Source organism: Paroedura picta, chromosome 4, assembly GCF_049243985.1.
Source record: "Paroedura picta isolate Pp20150507F chromosome 4, Ppicta_v3.0, whole genome shotgun sequence".
NCBI lineage: Eukaryota > Metazoa > Chordata > Lepidosauria > Squamata > Gekkonidae > Paroedura > Paroedura picta.
In genome coordinates, this window is record NC_135372.1 from 102125289 (window position 1) to 102140053 (window position 14765).

General features: G+C 40.5%; 1 protein-coding gene across 5 annotated transcripts in view; it reads left to right on the forward strand.

Moving 5' to 3' along the window:
- SRGAP2 (SLIT-ROBO Rho GTPase activating protein 2) overlaps positions 1-14765 on the forward strand; it is a 217083-nt gene that overhangs the window by 144231 nt on the left and 58087 nt on the right. For 3 of the 5 annotated variants that reach the window (XM_077334775.1, XM_077334777.1, XM_077334779.1), the window contains 3 exons: positions 3400-3624; positions 5287-5388; positions 6530-6727. In XM_077334775.1, coding sequence (XP_077190890.1) covers positions 3400-3624; positions 5287-5388; positions 6530-6727 — 525 coding nt within the window. The remainder of the gene's footprint in view (positions 1-3399; positions 3625-5286; positions 5389-6529; positions 6728-14765) is intronic. The other 2 variants (XM_077334778.1, XM_077334776.1) reach the window with 1 other exon arrangement.

Genomic DNA, 14765 nt, shown 5'->3' on the forward strand with positions numbered 1-14765 from the left:
GTCATGCTCACTGCTGAACTGTCCAAGGCTGTTTATTCAAGCCTTGACTATTCCCTCCCCTCTGAATTGTAATCCTGTTAATACTAGAGACCCTAATGTTGCTGAGTATTTATTTATTTAATTTGTTTACTTAATTTATATTCCACCTTTCTCTTTCGTGGGGAACCAAGGTGGCTTATGCCATTTTCCTTGTCTCCATTTTGTGAACATACCATGCTGATAGAATATGAAAAACTGATACTATATTGGTACTACTTTCTGTTGCTCTTGTATGTTGGCTTTACCATGAGACAGTTTCAAAGAAGTTGTAAATGGTATTTAAACAAAATTTGTCACAAATGTGCTGAAGAATTGTGGGGTCCCACAATATATTCTCTCTGTTATTCAGCCTCAACATGCGCCCCCTCACCCAGTTGTTCTCAAGAAGCTTGAGTTGATCTGTGCTCAATTGGGAGGTTACTAGTGACACCCAGCTATTTCTGCTAATGGATAGCCATCCATTGATGCCTCTAGACAGCCTGGCCAAGTGCCCAGAGGCCGTGGTGGTTTGGCTTAAGTTGAGTTGCCTGGGGTGGGGAGACAGACACACAGGGAGCCAACCTGGCAGAGGCTGGGACTGGGTGAGGAGCCAGGTGCAGAGTGTTTCTAATTGCACAGCCTTGGAACTTACTCCAATAGGATTGGAGGAGGGAGAAAGACAAAAGGAGAGGAGCGACAGTAGGCATGATGGAGAAAAAAAAGAAAGACAGAAGTAGGAGAGAGACATAACATAAAAGAAAGAATGGAAAGAGGGAGAGAGACTGAGAGAGAAGAAATGATATGAGTGTGCAATAAAAAAAAGGCATGGGAATGGCATAGCTGGTCCTGCAAGTTCCTTGCTGATCCACACTTGTAATATTCCCTTGTCATATCTATAAGATAAGAAATAGCAGTAGCCTGCTGAAAAACAAGAAAACTTGGAAAGCTGTGTTCAGTCCAGCAGTACTTGTGAACCACAGTATGCAATAAAATTCACTTGCTACCGCATTCTTTATTCTACTTGGTTGTAGGTATTCCTTTGTTATGTATGTATCTATTTGTTCCTATTGAGCAATTTTCTGCAATGAATTTTGAAAGGAAGAATACTTTCTTATCTTGTATTTTTCCAGGCATGTTTTTTAAAGCCTTCTAGCTGACAAAGAGTTAATAAGCTGTCATACTGAGAAGTGAATTTGGATGAGCTATCATTAAATTCTTATAAAAAATTGATTTCGTTGGAGAACATTTCCATCAAACATTTATATAACCCAGAAAAGACTGGCAAGACTGACACACTTAATAAATACAATCTTCTGGACGTTTTAAAATGTTAAGGATGGGGAAGGGGGTACCAAAAAAATGTTTGCTGCTAAAACTTACTATAAAGGTGTAAAGCATTGCTGTCTTAAACCAATCTGTCTGATTGCTTATGGAGGTACCTTATAAAATATAAACAATATCATTTCACTCTTTAATGCTATGAACAGAGTGTTGTCTTTGTATGTATGCATACAGAAACACCCACATGCATACAAATATATTTTTGGCATGTTTTATAAAAGCAAATCTAAGTATTTAGAACATGTCATGCCAAATGGGCAACTGTACCCAGGAGAGAGATATCTTTGAGGTTGAAATTCTATAGTAGATTAACCTTGAACCTTGAATTTTTCTTACATTTCAAATTAAGCCACCTCATAATTGGATGGCCATTCTCTATGAAGCCGGTTTCTATAAAACTCCATGACCCTAAACACAAAACGTTAATGTGCCTGCAAAGCTGTAACTGTTTAAATGGCTTTTTACCAAAGGGACCTCCACACACACACACATACACTCACTCACTTACACACATGTGCAAATTCTCAATCAAGCAGCTTTGTTTTTTGTGCTTGATTGTTGCCCTTCTTGATTGCATCCAATGTCCTTTCATTGTCTGCTTCCAGTAAAGCCAGCAATTGTTGCTGCTTTACAAGAGCTCCACACCTGCTACAGCCTGTTGGCACAGGACCCAGGCATGTTGTAGCAGGCAATAGCAAGACATTTCTAAAAGCGTAGACAGTTCATGATTCTTTCTTTTCTTCTTTTTATTCCCCCCTTTTCTCCTTCACTCCTCCTTTATCTACTTTGCCTCTGTAATATTCCTAATGATTATTCAGAAGGAAGAGTTTCCATTGATTTCAGCTTGTTGAGCAAGATAGTCATCAAGCAGATGGGCACTTCTTCTTTTTGGACAGTTTCCTAGCATATTTAATTTAGCTTTCATTTCTTAGAGCAAGGATAGTTCCTTTATATTTGGTCTATTGATGTTGTAAAAGAAAGATTTGCTGAATCTTCTTCCCATTAAGATTCAGCTCAGATAACTTTCAGTTCTGATATTCTGATGTCAGTAATTTCAGATAATGTTTGACTGATTTTTCTACTGGAAGTTTTCATTCACTATCTCTGTTTTTTTCTCTTCAAAGTCATTTGCTGAAATATTTGCAGACAGTGGAGAAAGCTGTTTAGCTTTCTTGAGGTGTTTAAAGCCTGATATTTAGGACGTAGCTACTAAGTCCAATTCACACAACCCATTTTTAGTAACCCTCGCACCCTCAAACCAGTTTTATATAACTGAATGAACTTAGGTGGTAATGCAGATCGATATTAAGTGGAAGACTATGTTATCTGTCATTGGACCAGAGTAGGAATTCTCAACTAGGGTTTTGTGAAACCCTGGGGTTTCTTGACGGCCCTGGAAGAGTTTCCCAAATGTGTGGGAGTGAATTATTTTTTAATATATTGTTTTAAATTTGTTACACATTTATCAGGTGATATGACCATGTATGGTCATGTTTGCCCGCCCCCACCCCCCAAAATAGCCAATGATGGGTCTGGAGGGGGTGGGAAGGGAAGGGGCCCTGGTAGGCATGTACATAGCTCTGCTTCCCAACCATATTCTGCATGATCATGCCACTTCTGGGGTTTCTCAAAGCCTGAAGAATATTTCAGGCTAAATAAAATTGAGAAAGACCAGACTAGAGGTTCAATTGTTTCAAGTTGTAGAACCACTACCGAAGCTAGACAATCGTCTGAAAACTTCCTAATGGATGTTATCAGGTATACATCAAATCTATTTGGTTGTAGCATTTTTAAAAGCTTTGTAGAAAATCATTATTGTATATATTTAAATTTGCAGGATAAACATACCTGAGGTGCCTAAATGAATGCCATGTTTCTGGCATACTAAACTTCTGAACCACATGACACCATGAATAATATATGATAAGCCTATCAGTAAAAAAACAATGATATCCAATGTGCGTTTGGTCTTTTTATAGTAATTTCTGTTTTCTGCCAAGACTCTTGAGTTTCAGGTCTCTTCCATTGCTTGTTTTTCAGCAGTGCTGTGACCTAGGATATCATGCCAGCCTTGGTAGGGCACTCAGGACATTCCTGTCAGCAGAGCTGAACCTAGAACAGTCAAAGCATGAAGGCCTAGATGCCATTGAGAATGCTGTGGAGAACTTGGATGCCAACAGTGACAAACAGCGCCTCATGGAGATGAGCAACAATGTTTTCTGCCCACCCATGAAGTTTGAGTTTCAGCCTCACATGGGTGATATGGTAAGTTTCTTTCTGTGACTGTGTATATGCTGGACTATCTACTACAGTCATAACAAGAACCATCTGTCTTGCTTGCTGTTCAGTGAATATATTCTTCAGGCAGAACCTCTAATATTAGAGTCCATGAGTCTAATTTCAGCAGCATATAATTACATTTAATTTGAATGTTAAATCCAAGTGTGAGTAGTGAGAGACGATGCAGGTACACCAGAAGGTGTGCCCTTATTCCTACCTTATGTAGTGGGTTGTGTCTCCAACCCACTGGCTTATCCAACTCCTGGCTTAGAATCTTTAGGTTGTTCCTTATTCATTCTGGAATTCCTCTATAGTCCTGATGTCTTCTCTAGTAATCTGAGTTGTTATTTCTTGTGAGCAACAACATTTTGAGCTTTGAAGGAAGAATATGGTGTTTTCAGCTCTAAAATGTAAGAGTCTGTGTAACAATTCTTTGACGTTAAGATGCCAGTCTAGAAAAATTCATCATTTTTCTTTTCGTATCTTTTTCTATGAGTCCTTCCTCTGTAACAAAATGTCTCATAAATTGTGTTTGCTGAATGGTAAGCCATAAAATTGAATCTTGAGGTTTTATTGCATATTCTCTGGTATATATTGCATGTTTCCTTCAACCCACCATATTTAGTCCTAGGAATTGGTGTTGCAATATTAGTTCTATTTGCAGTTTTCTTGTATGTGGAATTCTGTTTTTGCAGGCGGCTGTGACATATTAGAGTTCATGTTGTAAGTGCCATTGGATTCTATGCAGAATGCTAACACTTTCTTTAAAGGGGCTAGGTCTTGCTGTCTCATTTCATGTGTTAGATACAATTTTTATAATTATAACATTATATTAACGAAAATTCACAGTTACTAATATACACTTTTTACTGTACCTTCATCTGTGTTGGTGCATCCGCTAGGATTGTCATGAAATACTCGCACATCCCCAAACTATTAAAAGTCATTTACAACACACAATTAAAAAGCCACTGAAGTTGCCATCAACTTGGATCCAACTTGGAGAGAACTAATCGCACCTCTGCCAACTTCAGTGCAGAGTTCCATAGGGAGCAGTTCTCTCCCCAACATTATTCAACATCTTTATGCACCCTCTCGTCCAGCTGATCTGGAGCTATAGGCTTGAATGTCACCAATATTCAGATGTCACCCAGCTATCTCCTGATGGACAACCCACAGGATGCCCCTCTCCAGACTCACTGGCCAGATGTTTTGAGGCTTTGGTGAGGTTGTTCAAGAATAGTCATCTGAAGCTGAACCTTTCAAAGACTGACGTACTGTTGCTAGGAAGGAAAGGTCCAGAGCAGGAAGTGTGTCTTCCTCTCCTGGAAAGTACAGCTAACAACTGCACATTCAGCCAGGCATGATTTTTGTTACTTCTCTGTCAGTGGAGGCTCAAGGCATGAGAGTAGCTATGCTGGCTTATTCTGTATTCACCAGGCTACTAGTGCTCTGCCTGGCCCCAGGGCACCTGAACACAGTGATCCACGTGACAGTCACCTTTAGACTGGATTACTGTAACTTGCTGTACTTGGGCTTACTATTGGCTCTAATCCAGAAGTTACAACTGGTCCAAAATGCTGCTGCATGAGTTCTCACTAAAACACCATGGAGGACCCATTTTCAGAACTGCCATTTCTTTTCCAGGTCTTCCAGCTGTGTGCCCAGCAGCCTGTGCAGAGTGAGTTGGTACAGAGATGTCAGCAGCTGCAGTCTAGATTATCCACACTGAAGATTGAAAATGAAGAGGTGAGCTAACAAAATTCTAAGTCTCTCTTGGCATTTTCTAAAATTATTTAGTTCCTCTTTGTTACTTAGCTCTGTGTGTGTGTGTATGCCTTCCCTATAACCCTGTTTGCTATGATCTACTGTGAATTGGGAAAAGGAAGGGCAATGGGAAATGTGAGGATAATAATCTCTACACTTCACATGATCCAGAAACCAAATGCTATCAATTTCATCACACAAATCCCTCTTGGCTGGCTGCATTCAAAGTGGATCTTTAGATGAGGTGGTTCTATACTTCATTGTTATCATTTTCTTCTAGATTTTTGTTCACTTTGTGTTAATGCTAATTGAAGCTACATATTTTCTTTATGATTTAATGGAATTCTGTGTTTCCCACAGGTTCTGAAAGTAACAGTGCAGCTGTGTTCTACAGAGCTGCTCTGGTTAATGTGAGGTGTTTGTATTTGGAATCAAAGCCAACTATCCCTCTTTGTAAGGCAGAAATGTGATGCCATTGTGTTGGAAAGAGGAAAAACTAAACTATTTTCTACTAGGTAGAAATTTAAGGTTATGATTGCTTAGATTTTTTCTTGATTCTTCAATACTCCTAAGGTGAAATATTCCAATTGAACTCTATAGAAATTGGTGATTTAAATCTTTGTAAGAGAGTATTAGTGCTATGTTTTTTTAAAAGATGCTTCTATCTTCCAGGAGAGCATTTCAACAAGAAAAATGGAGGATCTGGTTGCTTTCTCTACAGCAGGCTCCTATCAACTACTTCATTTGCTCAAGTTGCATCCAGCAGATATTTGTATTGTAATGGCTAAATTGACATCCACTAGAAGTCAAGTTGGCTGAACTGCAACTCCCCTGCTACAATGATGCAAACTTGCAGTATCACCAGAAGGATAGGACTGTGTCCATGGCTGTTGGGATGAGCACTTAAACAGCTGATTGGCTGCCAGCATCAATGCAAAATAGTCTTTGCGTTAGTCTGGAATCTGGGCTTCCTGTTCCCTCCTCCATCTTAAAAAGCCACTTTAGTATAGCACAGTGGGAGCTGCAGCTGGTTGAGAAGGAATCTAAAAATCCTATAATTGTCTTCATGGGGCTCAGAAGAGTGTAACTGTTGTGAATATTCTCTTTTGTGTTTTTCTCTCAGGTTAAGAAAACAATGGAAGCGACACTGCAGACTATCCAGGATATAGTCACCATTGAGGATTTTGATGTCTCAGACTGCTTCCAGTATAGCAACTCCATGGAGTCAGTAAAATCAACAGTCTCTGAAACCTTTATGAGCAAGCCGAGCATTGCCAAGAGACGGGCCAATCAGCAGGAGACAGAACAGTTCTATTTTACGGTAAGCTCTGGCTTTTAAAGTGCTTACAGCCGAACCTATGCATGGTGAAGCTTGAAATCTGTGCTCGTCGCCCACAGTTCAGGCTAACAGGCTGTGAGGAGCAGATGATGGTTGCAGTGAGTAATGAGATTGGTCCACCCGCATGATCAGTGTCTGTCTCAGTCTCTTTTCCTTCAAAAATCTGTGTTATTCGGCATCTTAAAAACAGTGGTATGAAGACAGAAATAACGCTACAACTACTGGTTAAAAAAAAGTCCTTTTACGTGTGAATGTTTGCAAGGTTGGGGAGCTGGGACAGTAGCCCAAAGTGGCAGTGATGGCTTTCAAGTCTGACCATTCCTGATAGAGAATATGCTTGGAAAAATCCTTTTTTGTTCCTTTTATGTCTAGCCATTGTTTCAATCCACATTTCTTAAAGCTTTATTGAGAAGGGGATGAAAACGTAATACCTCAGTTCAGCTACAGCACACTATGAATGGAAGTAGACTTCCATATTTGCATCCCTAGCTGAATAGGGAACCGTGAATGTATGTAGGTGATGTTTGTGCAGTTCCCATCTGCAGTCCTGAAATCAGGTTACATGCACACAGCCAGGTTTTAAAAATTAAAAGCCCACTGATTGGTTGTTTACAGGAAAAACAGCACTGATGATCCAAGGAATCTTTGACATAGCACTGGGGATATGGGCTAGACCAGCTGCAGCTGCAGCATCTACAAAGAGGTTCTATAGCTTCTTCTATAGGGTTAAGGAAGAGGGCTGTAAATACCTTTTCAACATCCTCAAGATTATCCACTAGTGGTGGAAGTGATTCCATCAAGGCACAGAGCCAGAGTGTATTCATCACCCATAGGGAAAGAAGGCAGAAAATTGGCCAGAAGGTCTATTCATCTGGGGCACTTGGTCTCTACTTTCATGACAATCACTAACATCAGATGTTAGTGAACAAACAGATTCTGTTCTTAACTGAATCTGAAAGAATAAGATTACAGGTAAGTCACTGGGCATTACTTTTGCACCAGGGCCTTTGTACAAGCAAAGCTATTTCCCAAGGCAATCTACCAACAGGACAAATCTTACAGGTACCATGAGTATAGGTACCAAACCCATCAATTCTAGCATCAGCAGTTCAGGTCCTGTTATGGTCAGCAACCATAGGTCAAGAGATCCCGGAGTCAAACAAGCAAGCAACCTTCTCAGTTCTCCCTGGGATAAACAGCCTATGGAAGGATCTATGTCCTGGCTAGGCTCTGACTCTGGCTTCTTGAACAGGCTGACCAACTTTGTGAATGGGCAGTTAATAATTACCAGTGATACCAGGATCCTGTCACTAAAAACTGTTGGTTATTTGGGGGAGTTTAAATCACCTCAAATGAGCCTCTTGTGGTGCAGAGTGGTAAGGCAGCAGAAATGCAGTCTGAAGCTCTGCCCATGAGGCTGGGAGTTCAATCCCAGCAGCCAGCTCGAGGTTGACTCAGTCTTCCATCCTTCCAAGGTCAGTAAAATGAGTACCCAGCTTGCTGGGGGGTAAATGGTAATGACTGGGGAAGGCACTGGCAAACCACCCCGTATTGAGTCTGCCATGAAAACGCTAGAGGGCATCACCCCAAGGGTCACACATGACTCGGTGCTTGCACAGGGGATACCTTTACCTTTACCTTTACTAAATAACCTCAATGACCATTTACGCACTGGAGTTTTCATGCTGGGCTGCAGGCTGGAGTTTTAATTGTGGCAGGTTGCCTCACCTCTTCCTGCACCCACATTTGGCCCGGTGTGCCTCATCTGCTCCCAATTTGTGCTCCTGCATGGGAGCTGGGGCAGTGAAGTTCCCAGTGCATAAATGGTCAATGTCACTCACCTATGATCCATCCCTCACCTCCCTCTTCACTGCTGACACAGGAGGTATTGGACCTTCTGCATACGGAAGATCTAAGGGAAATCAGCCCTTCATTCATTCACACAGGGCTGTATTCAAGATACTTTGCCATAGACAAGAAGAGGGTGGGAAGAGGCCCAGTCTCTCAACAAGCTTTTAAACATTGCAATTTTTAGAATGTTCTCCCTCCAGGGACTCCTGTACGAAGGAGTGTGGTTTGCAGTCTTTGATCTCAAGGACACCTACTTCCACATCTCAGTTCATGAATCCTACAGAAAATATCTGATATTCCAATATGGGGAATGTTGCTATGAGTACACTGTGTTACCTTTGGGGTTAGCCACTGCACCAAGAGTCTTCACTAAATGTGTTTCTACAGTGGGTGCACACTTCAGGCTGAAAAGCTGTACAGTTTATCCCTACAATTGGTTATTTGTAGCCTCCCCCTCCCAATTGTTCTATGATTGCTTGGAATTTTTACACTGAACCCTAAGATAGTGGGGTTCATAATTGGGAAAAATCCACCTACTCCCTACCCTAACCATTGGTTTTATGGGGTTCACATAGATTCCTCCCAGGGTGGGAGGAAGGCATTCTCCAAACAAAATAGCACTGACCAATAAGCAGCTTTAAAGGTATCCCTTGTGCAAGCACCGGGTCATGTCTGACCCTTGGGGTGACGCCCTCTAGCATTTTCATGGCAGACTCAATACGGGGTGGTTTGCCAGTGCCTTCCCCAGTCATTACCGTTTACCCCCCAGCAAGCTGGGTACTCAGCTTTACTGTAGTCCAAACAACTGTTTTTAAAGAGGACATTAGCATTGCTGGGTTATTGTGAAGGAGAATGCTTTCTGAAATATTCAGCATGTTCAATGACAATTTTAAGTTTGTAAGGAAAGAAGTGGCAAGTATTAGTCGAGCAAGAAGGGGGAAATCTCTATGGTTTTGCACATTTTGGGGCCTAAGGTTATCCCCAGGTCTGTCTTTTGGCCAGCCAAATTCTTCTTGCTTCATCCCTATTCCTTATTCTCTGTGCTTCAGTACAGTACCTCCTTGATAAGCAGGAATCAGTGTCATACATCTGCAGTGATGTTTTGAGAATAAACAGATGAAAAAGTGCAGAGAAGTGGGCGCAGAGGGGGAGGTGTACATTTATCAAAAATAAAGAGACAGCTGAAGAAAGGGTGGATAATTGTGGTGTATGGTTAATTGTGATCACTTGTTAAAGATACTAAGCCTCTGTAGAGCCTTTCATCTTCAAAGTGCTTTGTAGAAATATTTGCTAATCTGCACAAAATCTGAAAGATTTATAAAAGTATTGTTTATAATCTTGTCTGAAATCAGTACCATATTGCTTTTTAAAATCAATGTGCTATTATTTCTCACTTTTTAATCACTGACAGTAGCAGAACATTGTGATATTCTGATTTTCCCTCTCCCTGAGGCGTTACTTGAGCTGAGTATCTGTCTCTCTTTTTGATTTTTTTAAATTTTAAAGCTGAACTTTAAAAGAAAGTGGGGGAAGAGAGATCTGAGACATATGGCAAAAAGTATTTCCATTCAACCTCAAAAGTGTAACACTGGATTTCCAGGAAGGCAGGAAGATCTACATAGGCTCACACGTTAACTTATTATCTCTTGCTCCTGACAGCTGTTTCCTCTTGGGAAATACCAGGGTGTGGATGGGGAGGGCGCTGGAAGTCTTGCAGTTGTGGAGGGGATGCAAGATTGCCCTGGTGTGGCATAACATATTCTTCCACTAGAGAAATTTGCAGTGTAGAAACAGCGCTACAATTTCAAGATGCTTTTGTGTTCTGATATCTGAGTTTTATATGAACTGGATTATAGTGCTTTTGAGAATGGTCACATATCAAAACGCTAGCTTTTTATATGCATCAGCATATGATGACTATATATGACAAAGTGTGCGTGCACCCCAAAGCTTATACCCAGAAGAAAACTTTGCTGTCTTAAAGGTGCCACTGGACTCAAACGTTGTTTGGAATATCTGTAGTTGATGGGGAAACAGTACCTAATGAACTGGATTGATGTGACGCATAAAGTACTTAGTACAGGCTAAAGAATTACTCTGGTGTTTTATGTAGAATTACCCCCAACTAAAGGCCTTGAGGTCAGTTGTCTTAGACTAGAGCAGGGGTAGTCAAACTGCGGCCAGCGAATGCTGGCAGGGGCTCATGGGAATTGTAGTCCATGGACATCTGGAGGGCCGCAGTTTGACTACCCCTGGACTAGACTCATTCTTCATACAGAAGTGCTACTCTGTATTACTAGCGATGCCTAGGTTCGGGTACTGCTTCATCTGTTGGGACAGTAATATGGGTTAGGGGGTCTGAGATCAGTTTTTGTCATGCTGTATTTCTTTGCAGCTGTAAACCATTCCTGTTAGAGATGAAAGCCCAAACCACAGTGGAACCTAACCTCTACAGTCTTAGCATACTGTATTACAGTCTGTGTATTATACAGGATCAATTTTCATCTAGTCATTGGTTTGCATTGTGGATACTTTTTAAAATATCCACATACAGCTACCCAATATTTCAGGGTATTTCTCCTTCAGGGTTTAAATTGGCTCCAGGCAGACAATCTGTCATGTCTTATTATCAAGTGGTTGTTTATTTTAATAGAGCCTTGACTGACAGCAGGGAGTAAGCCACTGAACTGTGAACATGCTGGGGATGAAAGGTTTCTCTAATCACTGTATTTTGGCATTCTGATTCTCTTACGTCTCAGGATGGTGTGGGTTGGTTAGAATGCTCATTGAAATTGTTCGCTTCTTGGCACTCGAGCTAAACAATTCTATTAATTTGAAGGCTTCCTCAGAACTTACAGGAAATCTGGATATTTTAAAAAATTCAATGTACCTGATGTTAACTCTCCCCATTTCTCCCTCTTTTCTGTTTTTTGTCAATTTGCCCTTTCAAACAATACATTTAACACTGCTTAGTTTATCACATGATATCATGGACTGTAACTCCATAATTAGCTGGTAGTAACATGCACTGAAAGCTGAAACATTTTAAACAAATATTAAGTAAGGAATAGATGTGTGAACTGACAAAGAAACAAACATGCCATTATCTAAGAGAGCAATCCTAAGCAGGTCTACTGAGAATCCTATTCAGGTCTATTGGATGAGGTTACTCTGCGCAAAGTGTGGTTAGACTTGTACTATAAGAACAACCTCATGTTTTGTTTTTAATTACAAACTTATATACAGAGGTCCGAGCAGAAAAGCTCATGGAAGAAGCTGGCAGAGAGGATCTTGCCCTGTCTGTCCCTTCTCCAGACAGTCTGTTTTTTGTGTGTTTGAAATAACCTCTGAAGTTTGGCAGGACCTCAAGAACAGCAGGCACCACAGTACTATACAATGAGAGGGAAGGAGGTAAAATTTGCCTATTTCCTCTTGCCTTAGTGGTTTTTGTCACAACATGGGGGCCGAAGAAACATTTGCACCTGATGTGATGCTTCTTCATTACTGCAGCACCCTGTACCATGACGCATTTTGTTTGTGAGGATTTTTAGAACCAGCCTACTTGTGGAAGGCTCTTTCCTCTGGATTTATCCCAGTAAACAGAGCTCTTCCACCAGGCGTTTGATTGAGGCTGGGGGAGAACTTGGAGTTATGAACTGTCACCCAACATTGGGCACTGCACATCTGGTGTGGTAGATCTGAGCCTAACTGAGTTTTAGATCAAGTCCCTGGATGATTGTAACAGCTCATGGGGCAGAGGGTAACCTCTGGTTTTTACCACCATCTGGGGATTTATGTTGTTAAATATTGTTGTATGTAATTGTAGATTTTAATGTTTTAATAATTTGATGGGGTATATTGTTTTTATCATTGTAAGCTGCCTCAAGACGACTTAGTCAAGAGAGGTGGGATATAAATTAAATTATAAATAAATAAAATAAATAAAATTTTAAAAACCTCGGTATCAATTTGTCATGCAGTAAACTGAATAAAATTAATCAGAATTGTCCAGTGTTGGAAGTTTTCTAGTAATAATTCTTTTGTATAGCATCTGCTGGTATTTGGCATTAATTTGGTAAGAAGCAAAGAGCTATAGCTCTGATGTACAGTAATGCAATTTCACTGAGCTGCAGCATAAGCCGCAAGGCAGGAGCTGAAGTGCTTTGTCACTCGAGCAAAATTTAATCTCCCTTGTTTGACTTTTTTTTATTTATACTGGTAAATGTAAATGCTTTTCTATTCTTGTGTACTTCCCACATACCAGATAAATTGCGCACTTAGCATTGAACAGCTTTATTATAAGTAAAAACACTTTTGTCACATCTGTTCTGAAGAATTGTATAGCTTAATAGTTTAGCAATGGGAATAAATTCACCCTTATTCAGTCTATTCACCGCTTGTTTTCTTAGTTGCTATTCATTTTTAGCTCTGCTGCTTCAGAATAAAACTTGAATGTTTTGAGGGTTTTTTTAATACAGCCACAAGGGTTACTGAATAGTTAAGGCAAATTAGTTTTCATCGTTCTATCTCCATAATGCCTGGAAATTCTGTATAGTTTAAAAGCAAGCCAATTCATTCAGCAGTCTTGAAATTTGGCAAAGGAACTCAACATGGCAATCTGTTTTATCCAGCAGATTTCACAAAAATATGGTGTGAATTGGCAGAGTTACAGAGAGTCTGCCAAAGATTTTGGAAATTCATAAGTTTGCAGATGATGAAAGCAGGGGGTCTCTCTCAGAGCAAACCTTCAGACTCTCTTGTGTCTGCTTTAAATTCACAAATATTCCCAGATATTGCTATAACTGAGTGAGTGAAAATTTGTGTTAATGAAGCTGAGGTGTCATACTTCCCGTTTAAAACATTATTTGAAGGAAGAATTATGAGTGCAAATAAGACTTTGCCACAAAATGTCTACTCTAAACGGTGGTGAACAATAGAAGCAGCTGCAATAGCAGGTGGGGAGGGAGGATTACTGTAAAAATTTGATCAGGGAATGGATTTATTTTTGGTTCTTTTTGGTGTATTCTTAACATTGTGTGAAGTACAAAGTTTTTTGAGAGGATAAACTTATTTTTATACTTGTCTGTCTTTTTAGTTCTTTCTCATTTGTGCAACAGCACTATAATGGCCCAGCAATGCTATAGCACGATTGCACAATAACACAATACATTTTAAACACTTCAGAATTCATGTCTTCCTTGGCGGCTGTCATATACTTGCCCTGGCTCCACAGGACCTGCCTTCCCTGACTGCACCAGAGATGCTGGCTACATAACATCCTGCTACTTTGTATGCTGTTCTGTCCAATGCCAAATTCTCCTCAGACCACAGCAGATCCAATAGCCTTGGCATTGTCTGCCATTATACCATACTTCTTGATATAGACTGTTTTGCTACCATCACCTGTTATCTTAGCAGGGTCTTCTGCATCCTCTATGGCTATACGTGCCTATAGTAATGACATAAAGATTGATATTGTATGGTAACAGTTTTGAATACTTCCATTCCAAATTTTGTATAGAACTATACACATTACATTTCTCATTCTAGTGCCTCATCTTAACTCTGCCAGCATCAAATTGAGGTTGGGGCCTATCTGGAAGTCAACAGCCTCTGATGATGCTTCAGAATCTTCACCCAACTACCCTGTAGGGCAGGGGTAGTCAACCTGTGGTCCTCCAGATGTCCATGGACTACAATTCCCATGAGCCCCTGCCAGCATTTGGGAATTGTAGTCCATGGACATTTGGAGGGCTGCAGTTTGACTATCCCTGCTCTAGTCTAAGACAACTGACCACAAGGCCTTTAGTTGGGGGTAATTCTACATAAAATACCAGAGTAATTCTTTAGCCTGTACTAAGTACTTTATGTGTCACATCATGTTGACCACCCCTGCTGTAGGGAATCCCACAAGTGAAGACTGGCATTTTCATGTACAACACATTAAAATAATTACTCGGTTGTCTCAAAATCCAGTGCATCCAACAGCCCATTTTAATACAGTGCAGTCATGTTATCCATGCTGTCTATGCTTTTTATAGTGGTGAAGGACTCATGACACAAATTTTCATTGATAGCCTTTTGAGCTTTCAGCTCATCCAGGATGTTACCCTCCCTGTATTTTTCCTTAATCTCCAGGATGACAGGGAGCATGCCGTGCATATTTTGG